This window comes from Sciurus vulgaris (genome assembly GCF_902686455.1).
Source record: "Sciurus vulgaris genome assembly, chromosome: 5".
Classification (NCBI taxonomy): Eukaryota; Metazoa; Chordata; class Mammalia; order Rodentia; family Sciuridae; genus Sciurus; species Sciurus vulgaris.
In genome coordinates, this window is record NC_136465.1 from 28,818,229 (window position 1) to 28,834,463 (window position 16,235).

The 16,235-nt window shown below is 31.5% G+C and overlaps 1 protein-coding gene across 2 annotated transcripts in view; it reads right to left on the minus strand.

Annotated features, from left to right (window-relative positions):
• Nucleotides 1-868: 868 nt before the first annotated feature.
• The window catches only part of GLRA3 (glycine receptor alpha 3), a gene marked incomplete at its 5' end in the record, with an annotated part of 162,744 nt that continues 147,377 nt past the window's right edge, over nucleotides 869-16,235 (minus strand). Inside the window, 2 exons of one of the 2 annotated variants that reach the window (XM_079141035.1) lie at nucleotides 869-1,550; nucleotides 14,085-14,129. In XM_079141035.1, coding sequence (XP_078997161.1) covers nucleotides 1,272-1,550; nucleotides 14,085-14,129 — 324 coding nt within the window. In that variant the 3' untranslated portion in view covers nucleotides 869-1,271. The remainder of the gene's footprint in view (nucleotides 1,551-14,084; nucleotides 14,130-16,235) is intronic. The other variant, XM_079141034.1, reaches the window with a different exon arrangement.

Consider the following 16,235-nt stretch of genomic DNA (forward strand, 5'->3'; position numbering starts at 1 on the left):
TGTCACATATTTCTACCTAATTACACTGCACAAAAATAAGCAGTTGAAATAATCTCATGGGGGTATTGATAAATTTTAAGTAAAGTTTTTATTTAAAATTATTCACATCTTATGAATGACATATTTTGAATTTGTTAATTCAGAAATATGAAAACATCTTCATAGAATTTAGTGACATACCATTTATAAACCTACTTTTATTTGGAAATAGTTCGAACCCATGTAATTTTGATGGGAAAACTGTGCTTATTAAAAATTTTTTCATGAATCTGTTTTCATTGAATTCATTTTTATCAAAATGTAAATACTTTTAAGTTCATTGAAATTTAAAGTCTCATTCTAAACTAAAATATAAAAGTCATTGAACTTTTTTCAGTTATAATATCAAAACATTAAATGTAATCACAAGCAATTAAGCAGCTATTAAAAATATAACAAAAATGAGGGTGCTGGCTTGAAATCTTTCAATGTTTGGCAATAATTTAAGAAATATAATTGTAACACTTATTTAGAAACAAAAATGCTTTAAGTAATTCCATCTTCATTCCTAGAGTTATATAGTTTATGAAAAGCAGGTTTTGAATACAGTATGATCTATTAAGCCATTTTTTTTTAAATCTCCACAAAGGAAAACTCAGTATTCTAAATTTTTGTATGTAGTATTCTAAACGATGAAAGTCTTTTAACCTTCTAATTTGAAAATTTTTGTCATTACTATGTTCTATAGTGTCTCTCTATATAATCCTTATAATCTGAGTGAGTTTTCCACTGAATTAAATGAATACTTTCCTTTTTTGTGAGTATAAGAAAATAATTTTACATTTCAAACTATTGATATTTTTTATCTTTTTCATTTTCCTTTTTTCTTTCATAAAATTTACTGTACAAATCTTTTTTGGAACAGTTAATATCACTTAATTAAAAATCAAGACACTCCAAAGTAGTTTTTATGTCTACTACTATGTGATATTATATAACATACAAACACATTGGCAGTAAAGCTTCCACTTATTTGACTTACTGTGAAAAAAACAGTTCTTCTTGAATTAATATGAAACAGAATCTCTAATACATATTTTGTATCCATTAAAAGAATCTTGTCTTTCTCATGACTTTACATAAAAATCAAAATACAACCTTTTTAATATACTATTTTAATATAATGGCTATCTTTTGTACATTGCACACACATACATATACACATGTACACACAGCTATGGCAAGAAAATTTTCTTCTGAGTTTAACTTTGTGTTTGTATGCCATCAGAGACTTAATCTTGTTGCTGATGAATATCCTCGTGCCTAAGAATTTTATAGATAACCCAGTAGAAAATGTTAAAAATCAAGAAAGCTAATGGGAAGCAGGCTCGGGAGATGGTGTCAATCTTCTTGGCCCGATCAATAAAGACCTTCCTCATTTCATCAGGACTTTTTGGCATTACCTGCACAGGATGGTTTGGGCCCTTTGGAGTTATACCATCTTTTGCTTGCAGACATGGTCCCATTCCATATGCTGTGAAGCTGAACCGGCTTTCCCTTACCTCATCATCCTGTCAAAGAAAAATGCAAGAAAACTTTTTAGTAATGGAATCAGGCATGGATAGCAGACATTTCAGAATCATAACAAATTTTATCATCATAGATTTTTATACCAATATGAAGAAAAGATAACTAAAGTATATAGTGGCATGTAGCTTATTTTCCCTTTGAAGTTTTAATTATCCTGATGTATCATATAGATGTATCATATAGATGTTCTCTTTAATAAATGTAAAACTCTCAAAAGATGTTTTAATGAAAAAATTAAAATTTATATTTTCTATGTATTAATAGAATATGTAATAAAGAGATCAAGAAATAAAACTATTGAAGTAATATGCTCTATACATTTATATAATTGATTTTTTAAATATTATGTGTCTAAATATATAAATATGTGATAAGATGGTTAAAATACCAGGATCACTGGCTGAATTTTTCTTTCTCATGGAGACCACCTTTTAATGGTTGTTTCCCACAAATATGAGTTACTTCCTTGGAAAATAGAGTAACACACAGTAACACTCGGTTGCTTTCTGTTATCCTTCCTTTATGGTACTTCTACGTTTACACTTTTTTGGAAGACCTTTAAGATAGTCATATATTCTAATTTATATGTAGTTGCTTTTCAGGTATCATAGTTTGGTCCAAATTATGAATGATATTTGGCAGTTTATTTAATGTTCAAGAAATAAACTTGTTATATATTTAAAACTTATTACGTTCTTCTAAAAGGTATCAATATTTTTAAATGTGGCAAATTAAAGAGAATTTCCAAATATAAAATGAAAAACACCCTCAAAATTTAAAGAAAAAATATTTAATAACTATGTTATTGTAAATGTACTCATGATAGAGAAATATGGTATTTAAAATTTTATATTAAATTCATTAATAAATAAGAAATTTGTGGTACCAATTTAAAGCATTTTTTTATTACTAAAATTGGAAATCTTAAAGGTAACAATACATTTTATAAGGTTATATGTCTGCTTTGATAGTGCTTTTTCTCAGTAATATGAAATATAAAAATAATTGGCTCGAACTCTTGAAAATTACATTAGGTCTCTGAAAGTAGTTGCTCAATGAACAGTATATTTTAAAATTCATTAGTGAATAATAGAAATTATGAATTATGAAAAAGAGAAAGTGACTAAAGTTACTTCAGTGATGCATAATTTTTTTTTTAGGAATTAAAAAAAACAGAAGTAATTCCACCTGAAAAACAAAAGCATGTAATTATTGAAAAACATTTCAGTTGTAAGGTGTAAAAGCAATTAAAATTTGAGGAAACAAGTATGGAATAAAAACTGACAGTTCATATTACCTGAAAATAAAGCTGCCAATCCAAGTGATCTGTGTTACTGCTGTAATCTAGCTAAAATTTGGAAATCAGTGGAAGCATGCTCATTTAGACTCAGCTTTTCGGCTTCCATGAAAATTTTATGGCAAACCTATTATTTGCTTTGAAATTTTCTATATCTTGAATTAAAGTATGCATAGTAGGTATTAGTTCTTATGTAAGTACTAAATAGCCCCCCTTCCAATTTAGTAAATTGTGCTGATGTTTGCATTCCAGAAGGAAAACATAGGGTATGTTATGTTATTTTGTGAGCATATTATCTCAGTGTTGAAGTCTAATATAACTTTTTAAATTATATTAATCCATGTATTTAAAAAAATTACCTTAAAATTGGACCAAAATAACTTTATCAGTAGGCATTTATGTATGTGTGTTGGCATACTAGTTGAAACAGTTGGGAAATTCATTACTAAAATGTTAAGATTTTAGCATCTACCTTGTGTGTTTAGCAAAACAGAATTCATTAGCCACCTTTCTATCTATCTGTTCTGGAGAACTTACTTTAAAACTTTAGAAACTCCCCCCCCAAACCAAAAGCAAACATAATCCATTTAAAATTAACACTCAATGAACAACATAATTTTTCTCAATTGTGTCTTTCTACATAACTGACCGTGCCTAACTGGTGAACGTCAGGTTTAAGCTGTTACAGGACTGCTAAGAGCGATCCTTGATTTCTTTGGCATCATTTCCTTGAAAACAGTGAAATTAAGCTAATTGGAGAACTGGAATCAGTTTCATTCAGTTGGAAGACTGCACTTCCCCTGGGGTAGCTACATAAAGGCCTGCAGACCTTTGACCCACATGACTAACCAGAATATAGTTTGGTTAGAACAAACACTGATTTCTCTGTGTCAAAACAATCTCATACCCCTTGACTTTTATACTGGCAGTCCTGTGTGGGTGAGGGGGCAACAGAAGCTGTGATCTTAAGAGGAACTGAGTCTCCCATGTGATAAAGATACTATAGGCCTGATGTGTTTCTTGCATCACATCCTTGTATGAGGTTTAGTAAATGTAATATTAGGTTAAAGTCTACTGGTGTCTGAAGAGTCTGAGTGACAATTTGAAACTCTGAATCTCAGCAGTGGAGACAGAATGTGACCAGGCTTTGGGATCCTTTTTTTTTTTTTTTTTTTTTCAGTGCTGGTGATCAAACCCAGGGCCTTGTGTTTGCAAGGCAAGCACTCTACCGACTGAGCTATCTCCCCAGCCCTTGGTATCCTTTTTAACTCAATATAGCCAGTCAGAAGTTTTGGGCATGATTCTGAGGAGAATCTGATGCTGATCTGTGCTGGGTTTGAGTAGCAAAAGCTCTACAGAAAATAACTGGGGATAAACCATGACACTAGAATATGGATGGCACAGATTTATCCCTTGTGGAAGGGTCAGATGAATGACCATGAGATAAAATCGAGGAGAAAGTGGTTCAAAATACAATCAATTCCTTATTCCCTATTAATTAATCATTCTTGTGAAACTGAGGTCACAGAAAATAGCAAGCAAAGCAAGCAGCTTCATTACTTGTGCTCAGGGTGTAAACAAAAGCTGGTTGGGACTTGAAAGGATATTACAATTAATCTTCATGTTATCTTTCTGCAACCCCAGGCAAGTGACACCAGAAAGTAGTATCTATTGTGCAGCTCTGTACCATAAACATATAATGTGAGCCTCAAGTGAAAGGCGTATAAAAATTTAAATTTAACTACATTGAACACATTATAAGAAGCAGAAAAAATTAATTTCAACTTTAAAAAATTTGACTTGACATGGCCAACATATTATTTTAACACTGGTTCAAAATAAAAATCGAGAAGTTTTATATTTTTGATTTCATACTGTCCTTGAAACCTGGTGTGTATTTTATATTTACAGCATATTTTGATTCAAACACTATGTTTCTAGTGCTGAATAGGTACATGTGACTTTTAGTTATCAAAGGGGATAAAGCGATTATAGTACAAAGGAGCTAGGTCACCTTGGGGAGAAGTACTGGAAGATCTCTGTGTAAGCCATGCATTCCTGAATCTTTAGATTGATTGACCTAAGAGCTAATAATATATTTATAGATACTGTAGCATGAAAAGCAATGTTCAACATAAATGCTACTCCCCAACTTGCTTCAGTGTTCTCGTTTAAGAATTACTGTTGGGTATAATATCAATGACCCTTTTTGAGTAAGTGAAACCTGGGGTGGTATGGATCTGTGCTGAAGAGGGAAACTGGTTCTCTGAATACTGTGGCATCTCCTTAGCAGAGTAGATACATTAACTTTAGTAGCAAATCTGGGCTGGCCATATAATAATCAGAAATGAGCCTATGTAAATCATATCCTCTCATCTAAATTCTGGTAGACAAACTATGATTAAGAGAGTTCCTTAGGCATGTGATCGTTCTTTTGGATAGGAGAAGGACATATAGATTCATGGGCACATTAACTCTTACAGCAGCCATAGTGGGTTTCACCGATGGGAAGAAATCTGAACTATTTAGAAGAAAGTTCATGACCAGAGGCAAATCTATTAGGTCTTCTTAGGTGGCTGTTAAGACACAAAAAGAATACAGTAAAAATGAACAGGATTCCTCTAAATGATTTCCTGGCATATTTATCACCAGCTGAGAAGTTGGAAATCTGTTCCAGTTTCAGCAGCTGCCTCCCCTAAGGAACCCTGTTAGATCTGTTCCTTTCATCTCAGAAGTTAAATCCAGTGATTCCAGTGGGGAATGGAAACAAAAGGTACTGACACTGGTTGCTAAATTTACTCCATCAGTTAAGGCAGTTGAAAGAAAGAAAACTGAAAGACCAAGATCTCTTTGCTCAGTTCTGAGTGGGACTCCAAGGTTATATAGCATGGTTAAAGTTCACTGACCAGTAGTACTAAGTATAGCTTTTTAGAATTACTGGTTAACAGCACAAAACATGGTGATTCTGTTGAGGAAAAAGAATGTAACCTGAGGAGAAAAAGAGAAACTAAAAAGAGAAGCTGGAGTATGCAGATTTTAAGTCCTTTGGGTATAGGCCTATACCCAAGGGACTTAAAATCTGCATACTACAGAGATACAGCCACATCAATGTTCATAGCTGCTCAATTCACAATAGCCAGACTGTGGAACCAACCTAGATGCCCTTCAATTGATGAGTGGATAAAGAAACTGTGGTATATATATACAATGGAATATTACTCAGCCATAAAGAATGATAAAATTATGGCATTTGCAGGCAAATGGATGAAATTGGAGAATATCATGCTAAGTGAGATAGGCCGATCTCAAAAAGCCAAAGGACGAATGATATCGCTGATAAGTGGAGGATGACACATAATGGGGGGGAGGGAAGGGTTAGAGTTAGGGTTAGGGAGGGGGGCAAGTATGGAGGAAGGAACTACTGTATAGAGGGTAAAGAGGGGTGGGAGGGGTGGGGGGAAGGGAAAAAATAACAGAATGAATCAAACAACATTGCTCTATGTAAATTTATGATTACACAAATGGTATGCCTTTACGCCATGTACAAACAGAGAAACAACATGTATCCCATTTGTTTACAATAAAAAAAAAAAAAAAAGAGAAGCTGGGACAGGGAAGGAGGCAAAGCAACCAGCTGTGGTTGCAGGTATGGTCATACTAAAAATTGTAGATAGGGAAAAAAAAAAAGTAGTATATATCCAGTAAGTGATATTGCCTTTGGTGAAATGTATAACTGGGAAGAATGTGATTCTAAATGAAGGATCTTGCTTGACCCTAATCTTTCGCAAATCTTTCCTTAGTCTAGTTTTAATAGGCTGTATTAAAACGGGAGTCTTTCAAATTGCCTAAATCTTCATCTGTAGTAAAACTTAAATAGTATAAGATTCCAGGAAGATAATGGGAACTCTCAGCTCTGATTAAGGAAATTGTGGAGACAGGAATGCTGCTTCTCATAAATTCTCTCTAGAATAGCTTATGATAAAAGTAGATCGATATTGCAGGCTGACTGCTATGTCTGCCCAATAAAGAATTTCCCTAACAGCTCTCTACTGTGCTACATATGGGGAAACTAGTCAAGAGTTTATCAGGATAAAGCAGGCAGGTGTGATTTTATAGATTTGACTGAAGCTTCTAATGCTTTCTTTTTAATTGCAATCTAAAACATATGTAAAATGCAGTATCCCTTCATGGGAGGAAGACAAAATTATAATTTTTCTTCATTAAGGGAGTGTGAATTCTCCAGCATATTCTCCTAACTTGGTAAGAAACAGTGTGGTTCAGATCACTGTAAAAAGTAAACTGACTAAGGATAAGTGATAGTTTTTCTGAGAAGAAAGGGAGTTTGGAAAATTTTAATGGCACATGTGACTAGGTAAGGGTGCCCAACTCTTCCAGGAATAAACTGATCTGAGGTTGCTTTAGAATTTACAAACATTAAAGGACGAATTGCTATCTCTTCTGGATCCCACAGTGAGAAAAACAACATGTAGCACTAGTGAAATCTGCATCCATTTTGGATTTCTATTAGCCCCACTGTGTAAAATGACTAGATGATAGATTGAATTCAAAAAGGAAATAAGGGAAAACTGTGAGAGATGTGAGGTACATACTAGCCCAAACTGTTCCTCCATGCCTTATGGTTCATTTATGGAGTTTTATGGTACTAAAACATGTATACTGGAATTTCTGGACAAACCTCAATAGTAACATTCTAAGGTGCTGCTAGGATGCTAGAATATAAAACTCTTGGGTGTCGTGAGCAGGTATAATCTATTTGAATGGCAGCCACTGTAATTTTCTTGAGTTCTGGGAGAAATAGCCCCCAAGACTGAAATAATCTGAAGGTCTTTTAGTCTTAAGATATTTACCATGTCATAGGTAATGTTAAGAAATATGAGATAACCATTGTTCTGTATATGCAATGACATAGTCTAGGTCAGTCATGTTTCTCAAAATGTGTTCCAGCACCCAAGGAAGGAATTGATGAAATCTAGTTGACTGGATTTCAACTGCAGAACTTCTTACTTATTACCATTTAGGTTCTCATAGGAATCTGCATTTTCTGTCGGCTCGCTGGTGATTACAAAACAATGAAGTTTTAGAAACATGTTTACAAGAGGCTCAGTGCTACCATCTCAGCCATCTTGAAGTAGTAGTGATATAATATTTTTTAAATTCTTATAGTACTTGTGAATTTACATTTTATATAATAGTTTATGAAGAAAATATTATGAAATGACTTTTTACTAAGATAGTATTTTATTTTAGAAGTAATTTCTGTTTCCTATAGTTGTTTTTACAACTATAGGTAAGTATCTGGGTAAGACTATTTATATGATCTGTATATTTACCTTTTAAAAATCTATTAAAGGACCTAGTCATATATCAGAAAATAGACCTTGAATAATTATAATTTGAGTTAGGGCATTATTGTTTTTAAAAACATATGAACTCTGATGTTACTAACATTATCAGTGGTTTTCCTACTGAATTTGAATTTGAAATAATAAAAATATTTTCCTCTTTAAAATATCCTGTTCAAATATTTACTTTTCAGGCAATGGTAGTAGAAAACAATGTGTTGAGGAGGACCACTTATATACCCAAAACAATGAATTGTGTATAAAAAATACATGTGCTATAGGAAACAATTTTCTAATAAATAAATTCCAAAAAATTTCAGTTATTTTGTATTATCACAAATAGATGGTTCAAATGTAAAACCTGACACAAGGTTGAAATGCAAAGTATAAATATTTTATTATGGTTAAGCAATTTTATAGTTTCATCATTTATTACCAGAAGCCAAGTTTACCTTAATTTAGCTACTTATCTCTCTGACTTTTGTTTTTTTTTTTGGGGGGGGGGCAGGGGAAGTGGGTAGTGAGGATTGAATTCAGGGGCACTTGACCACTGAGCCACATCCCCATCCCTGTTTTGTATTTTATTTAGAGACAGGATCTCACTGAGCTGCTTAGCACCTTGCTTTTGCTGAGGCTGACTTTGAACTCAAGATCCTCCTGCCTCAGCCTCCCCAGCCGCTGAGATTACACGTGTGTACAACTGTACCCAGCTCTGATTTTTGGTTTCTTATTCCAGGAATATATTATAGTATCTAGCATGTTCTTTAGAGTGAGAGAAAACACATAAAGTTCCTGACAAAGCACTCAAATTTTTGTTGTTATTAATATTTTGGTTATAATTATATTATGGAAATTGCATGAAACATTAAAAAATGCTAATAACAACTTGAGTTATTTTACTACTAAATGTTTTAAACTGATAGTAATCAAATGCACTAAAATACTACATAAAATAGGCCAACTCAATTGCCTGTCTCCCAAAGTGCATTTTACTTATTGTCACACTGGAAGGTGAACCAATAGCACAAACATAAAAAGATCACGTCACCTGGCTAGCCTTACTGCCTTATTATTACAGTAAATGGGTTTTGCTATATGGCCGCTAGAATTTTTTGCAAATTTAATTTATGAAATCAAGGCATCTTTAGTGTTTTAAATATGTTTCATGAAACAGCACAAATATTTAAATAATATACACGATCAGTATGTGGAGTCATGTCAGGGTTTTTTCAGAAATAGGTTCTTATCTCTGTTGGATGGCAGTGAGCCACACTCTGACAAGATTCAATCTATTCTCCCAGGCTGTTAGGGATGAAAGAGCATGGGTTCCTGGGTCACAGAACTATCAAGTGTCTTGTTTTGTTTCATTTTTAAATGACTGACTTCTTGGGAAAGGTTTGAAAGACGGCTCCCAAATCATAAAGGATAGAGGAAGTTTTTCTAGAAACTTATTTTTAGTAGTAAAATAATAATTATTATTATTAGATTGCTAAATTAGAAGATACATGGAATTATTTTATTAACATAATTCTGTTTTTAATTCAGTCATAAAATTATCTTGTGTTTATGTACACTTAGAAGTGCAGTGATTAAAAAAATATAAAAAGAAGTGCAGTGATATTCCTTATTCTAATTAGTACTCAAATATTTCTTTGGGATAATTGGATTGTCTAAAAATATCTTCAACTTAAAATCTGATGAACAGCATATGAAAAAAACAAGGAGATAAAAAAAATCACCTATATTTTTGATTCAAGAACACTGTTTGGCAATATTTAATGGCCATAAAATTAAGGCACTTTATAACTCAAAATATATATAATAATAAAGATTCAATGTAATTAACTAAAATGGGCTATAGAACATGACTGATTAAAATAGTAAAATTAAAGATACAGTTTAATATACCCAGAGGTAAACCCTCTTACTGTGCTCTAAGCAAGTTAGAATATTAGGCAATTAAAAATGTAAAAAGCCATTTAGTTACTGTACAAGTCTTTTAACAGGAAGATCTTTTTTGGCTTTTTACATTTGAAACAGAAAAAGTTTCAGTAATTATATTCATCAATACTACATTGTGAATCTTTCTAAGGCCTTTTTATTTACTTTAGAGAATTATGCCAAAGATGAGTCATATAAATCCATATGATAATTTAGAAACATTAGAGATAGACAGAAGATCAAAGGGTATATATAGTCATTTGGTAGAGTTACTTCATCTCTATCATCGAAATAATATATTAATATACATAAGATAAGAGCTAATTTCCTATCTTGTTCTCAGTCTTCAAGAAATCAAACAGAAAGGCAAGAACAAAAACCTTATTTATGTATGAAAATGGAGAAGACATGAAAATTGCCATTGAGTGGTAAAACATTAAGCATCTAATATACCATGAAGTACTGATTGTGTGAATTGCTGTAAGATATAACAGCATTAAATACATAATTTTCATTGTAATGTTTTTCCCTTAGTAGGAAACTTGGGACATTCTTTAGACAATTAAGATGCTAAATAGATTACTCCAAAGGTTTTATCATGATTTTCTCTTGCTTTATTATCAAATGGAAAAGTAACAGAGGAAGGAAACTAAGATGTTAATTTCCACTTACATGATTTCAAAGTGTGTGGATTTAAAAAAATTGCTAGTAAATATCACAGTGACATATTTGTTGGGAAGGACGATCATATACAGCCGAAAGATATGAATTAAATGTCTTTCTAAAATATTAGTCTAAAATATTCAGTTTCATTTGCACAAATTTCTATATCATCTAAAAATATAGTGCTTAAAAGAATGAAATTAAAGATGAGGTTAAAAATTTTTATAGTTGAAAGTCAAATGTTAATTTACAATTCTTTGAAATCTAACTCCATGAGAATTTTGCATTTATTATAGATGACATGAATTAGCAATGAATTAACCAAGTTTATGCATGTCATACTAAACTTAGATTCAGAAATGGTTTGGAGATTAATAAATGGAAGATATAAGTTTTTAAAGATGAATGTTTTAGGTCATAAGAAAATGTAATACAAATGTTTTAAAGGATAGATGATAACAAAATATTTTTTTAAATTCACATATCTGTTTATAGCATAATATGTTATATTCTATTAGTGCCAGCTCATTATTATGGAGTGACATAAGGTTTTACACTAGATGGCAGATGTAAAAAAGCAACATCTATATTTTAATTAACTTTGAAATGGAAGTTACCACAATGCATTTGAACTTAGATTAAATAAATATTATTTTATCAAATATTATTCAGAGTAGGATTTCAGAGGGTATCTAGTGCTAAGAAGTGACTCTCTTTAACATAAACTCTAAATAGTTGTTTTTCAGGAAATAATTAAAACTGTACAATTTTTTTTTTTGTATTTGAGAGGATAAAATTTCAATCCCTGATATGAGTCATTCAGATAGAATTATGTTTTAATGTAAATTATCAAGAAACTACTTTTCCTTGGATACATATCAAAGAAATTTATAGGAAATAATCTTTTGAAAGACTATCTTAACTCAAGAATAAATCATAAATTGACCAATAATGGAAATATTATTTGATAATTTAGTATAATAGATGCCATATTATTTTTGACCACAAAGTTTTATCCCCTCAGCCAACAAAGTATACATGTATATTTGTATTTGTTGTGAGACTGTAGAGCTGATGAAATCTATAGAATAGAAAAATCAATTATTTGTTATCCTTAGACATCATCTTGGGTTGTTTTAAAACAGTTTAAACACAAAGTAAAAATTATGTTAATATACAGATTAAAATGCAGTAAATATTTGTATTAAAGATACCTCATTTGCCTAGTAAAACATAAACTTGGTCATCACTTCCTGAGTCTAGAACTAACAGTCCATTTCTTTATCATTTTCATATATAAATAATAATTGATAAATGATAATAGGTAGGAAGACAGAAGTACTAGAATATTGTGCAAATGTGTTTTCTCAGCAAACCATTGCATCATAACCTTATAATGTGGATGAAGCTGCATGAAATGCATTAAAGCTATCCCATTTCATCCATATCTCTCAACAAATAACATGTTCAGAGCTATTTTGGTATCTTTATAATCCTCCAGACTTAAGTAATGATATCATACATGAGAATAGTAACTTCTAGCCAAAATACTTTCATATCATGCATACACCCACACATACACAGCACTGGAGATAGCATCCATGGCATGGTGTAGTGGGTGAATAGCACACAGCAGGCTCTGACAGTGTGGGGTGGGGAAATTTGGATACAAGACAAACTTTTATTCTTTCACAATAGACAAAGGATTCTTTGATACCTTATTAGAAAAGTGGAATATTAAATTGTATATAATGCCTAAGCAAATCCTGAACCAAGTTAAACTTTCCTAGGACTACTATTTGCATTAATGTAAGGCTATCTCTGTGACAAAATTTCTATAATGAGGCAAGTTTATTTACTTTTCCTATTCTATCAAATTAGAGTACTGAGGAAAATTCGTGTAAACCAGTACCCATGGAAATAAAGAGCATACTCTTCTTTTTAAAAAAAATCTATTCATTGTCCATGAGGTAAGCCTATCTTCATTAGAGTTCTTTGTAAAACCATATTTAATAGAATTTACATCTTTCATTCTAAAGTTTTTGTAAACATTAACTGTTTAGTTAATAAAGACATAATTATGTTGGTCTCTCCAAAAGCCAAAGCATTCAGATAGATATAGATATGTAGACATATACATACATATATAAAAATAGTTTCTACTATATATTCTAATACATATATATGTATGTATGAATATATATTGCAAAAACTATGTTTTGATTCCATGCAATTAAAATTTTACAGTTAACACAATCAAGAAAAATAGATTATTTGAAATTATTCCTCAAGGATAAAACAAAAGTGGGATCCTGGGATGCTAGGAAATAACAATTTTCATAGCAAAGGAAAATAGTTAAGGGATTATATATTATAAGAAAATTTAGTAAGTACTTTATAGTAATATTAGTCTAGATAATCTGCAGTGAAGTTGAGATTACTGCTACATTCATTTAACATTTTGTTTCCTGGAGGGATTCTTACCTGGGGTGTACATTAGACTCACCTGGGGAGCTACTTTTAGGTACACCTTTCCCCAGTAGTTTTAATTTAGTAAACTGAACTATTTGTATATGATACCCCGAATAAATTCCTCACTTTGGTAGATTTATATATAATTACTAAATGCTAAATTTCGGGTGCCCTAAAACCACCTATGGACCAATACTCTCTCCTTTAGTTTACATTTCTAAATATTTGGCATGTTATACATGTGTCCTTGCAATCTCTTTTTATTCAAAAACTTCAAAAGATACTATTATCAAAACCAAATTCTTCATTTGCTAAAAGTAATTTCAACATTTTTACATTAAGAATGAATTCTAAAGATATAAAGACTGTACAAAGCAGTTTTTGGTTTCATTTTGAGGTCACTGTGCAGCTGCTTTTAGAATTTGTTTTTATAAATGTTTCTCACTTACTTTGAAAGAAATTTTGTACAAGTATATGATTGTTACAAGATATATATGACATTTCTCTTCAATATATATTTAAGATCCTTTTGACCAAATAGCTGTGTTAATAAAATGAAGAATAATTTTTAAATATCCTTTTACTGAGTGAGGGAAGACAAGAGTGAAGTTCTTAGAAAAAGAGAATGCCCTTCTTAGCTGATGGGAGATGGTGTTTGCTTGACTTTTAACGTTAAGAGGCTGTGTTTCCCCACCAAACACTGCCTTGGTGCAAAATATGCTGTCTGCTTTTTACTGATGATCACATTCCTCTATTTAGAGTTAAGAAAGTCAATTTACCGTGTCTGAGAAACGGTAAAACTTCTCCAATGCAAAAGCTTCTGTCTGTGGGAAGGTAAAGTGGACCAAGAGGGATTGAGAAACCAGAGAATCAAGTCATATATAATTAAATATAATTACACAATTGGTTTTAATCATATATACCATTTTAACAAACATATGTATCAATTAATGAATTTCCACATATGCAAGGTATTTACCCCAAAGAATAAATTGAACTTAAAATAACTGTTTTTACATTAAATCTTAATTACATTTGACCCTTGAATATTTCAAATAGTGATTAGAAAATAATAAGGTATTAGTATTTTTGCATTTCAACATTTTCCCAGAATAACAATCACTGGAAAAATTCATCTATGCATTTTTCTGTGAGTTAAAGAGTAAGGGGCATCAAATATTCTTATCTCACTCTTACATGTGGCAAAACTGAATAAGAAGACTCCTTGACAAGAATAATTTTTAAAAGGAGGAACTGAAATTGAGTGTCTGACCTCTGGCCTATTACTTTATCCAGTGGATACTGTTGACTGCTGGATGTAGAATATGTATGAGCTCTCAGATTTTCCCTATTTGAACATAGTATTCATAATACTTCTCATTTCAAGTGTTTGTATCACATGGTTGAAACATTCTAAAGTGAATAAGGAGGAGGAAGAAGATAATGAGAAAATAAAAATGGAAAATCAAATCATTAGCGATAGGAAAAATATGTATTGGTTTAATTGTGATAAATAATAGTAATAGGGAAAATATCTGTCATTCACTGATAGGAAAGAAAGACAAGAGCTTCACCCCTGTTGACAGTGTTGATATAGCATTTGTCCTGTTAATGGTGTTTCAGCAAGTGCCAAGCATCATTAGAGAAGGGGGAGGGTAAAGAGAGAGAAAGGAAAAGTAAAGAAGAATGAGAAAATATAAGTAAATCAGGGAACGTGAAGAAAGAAGATAAGGAAAAGTTAATCTTCCCATCACAATATATTCAATATACAGATGATAGGCTTTTATTTTCATACAATTTGAAATAAATATATGCTGTAGCATTGTTTTCTGCCCAATGTAATAGTCTCCTAATGCTTCTGTTCCTTCCCATGGAGCATGGGAGTTTATTGAGTGTTTATTGGAATAGTGATGATTATTGGAGAGCCAATTAGAAATGATTAAGTTATTGCTTGAAAATATTTTTAGTGGTGAGAGATTAAATCTTAGTGCTTTAAAAAAGTTTAGTATGTGATTTAGTAATTAAAAAACATCAAATCTTAAAAATTCACACTATAAAAATCAGCCTGTTAGCTTTAAGTTTTATCTTTTGACAGAAATATTCCAGTATACTTTATCCTGGCTATAATTATACATTTCAACATTATTCTATTGCTTTAAAAGTCCATTTGCTTTAAAAATGTCTGTTGGTACATTCACATTAGAAGAAGTAAACTCATGCATTTGCTGTCAAGAGAAACTCTCTCTTACAGAGAGGGGTTGATAAAAACCATATTCTTTTAAAAGGAGATGCCATAACAGGTCTTAATAGAGGGGAACAACCCTGTTCTGCACATCCAAATTCATTTAGGTTACCTCTACAATTTTTTATGGCATCCTAAAGGTGTTCTAAATACATTTTCTTCTCAGATCATCTTTAGTCATAAGATAGTAAGGTGACAGTAGCACTTTATTGTGATTCCCATTGGGTTTCAGAAGAAATATAAATACATAAATGAAAAAAGAGACTAGATAGTTCTGTGTCAATTTAATGTGATATTATTAAATAAGTAATATTTTATGGAAACAAGGAATTAACAGAGCAGGAACTTGATTTGATGACTTGCATCAAGTAAAATTAATAAAAACACTTGGATATTGCAAGTAAGAGATTACCTGTTTCATTAATTGAAGCAAAAAACATACAAAATAGTATTATTCCTGAAAGTACACTGGGAAGTTGATAAAGCTCTCATGTTACCAGATATGCTGTTTAAAGTATAGCTAGATGTCATCATTTTCTTCTTGAAGCTACTTTTGACACTTTTAGTTTCAACTGGACAAAACAAAGGACTATCATATCATTTAGTCCCCAGTTCCTATTTCCTTCCTGTGCATGTCCATTAAATCCAACAAATTCACTTTACAGTGAAAATTGATATATCACCAAAC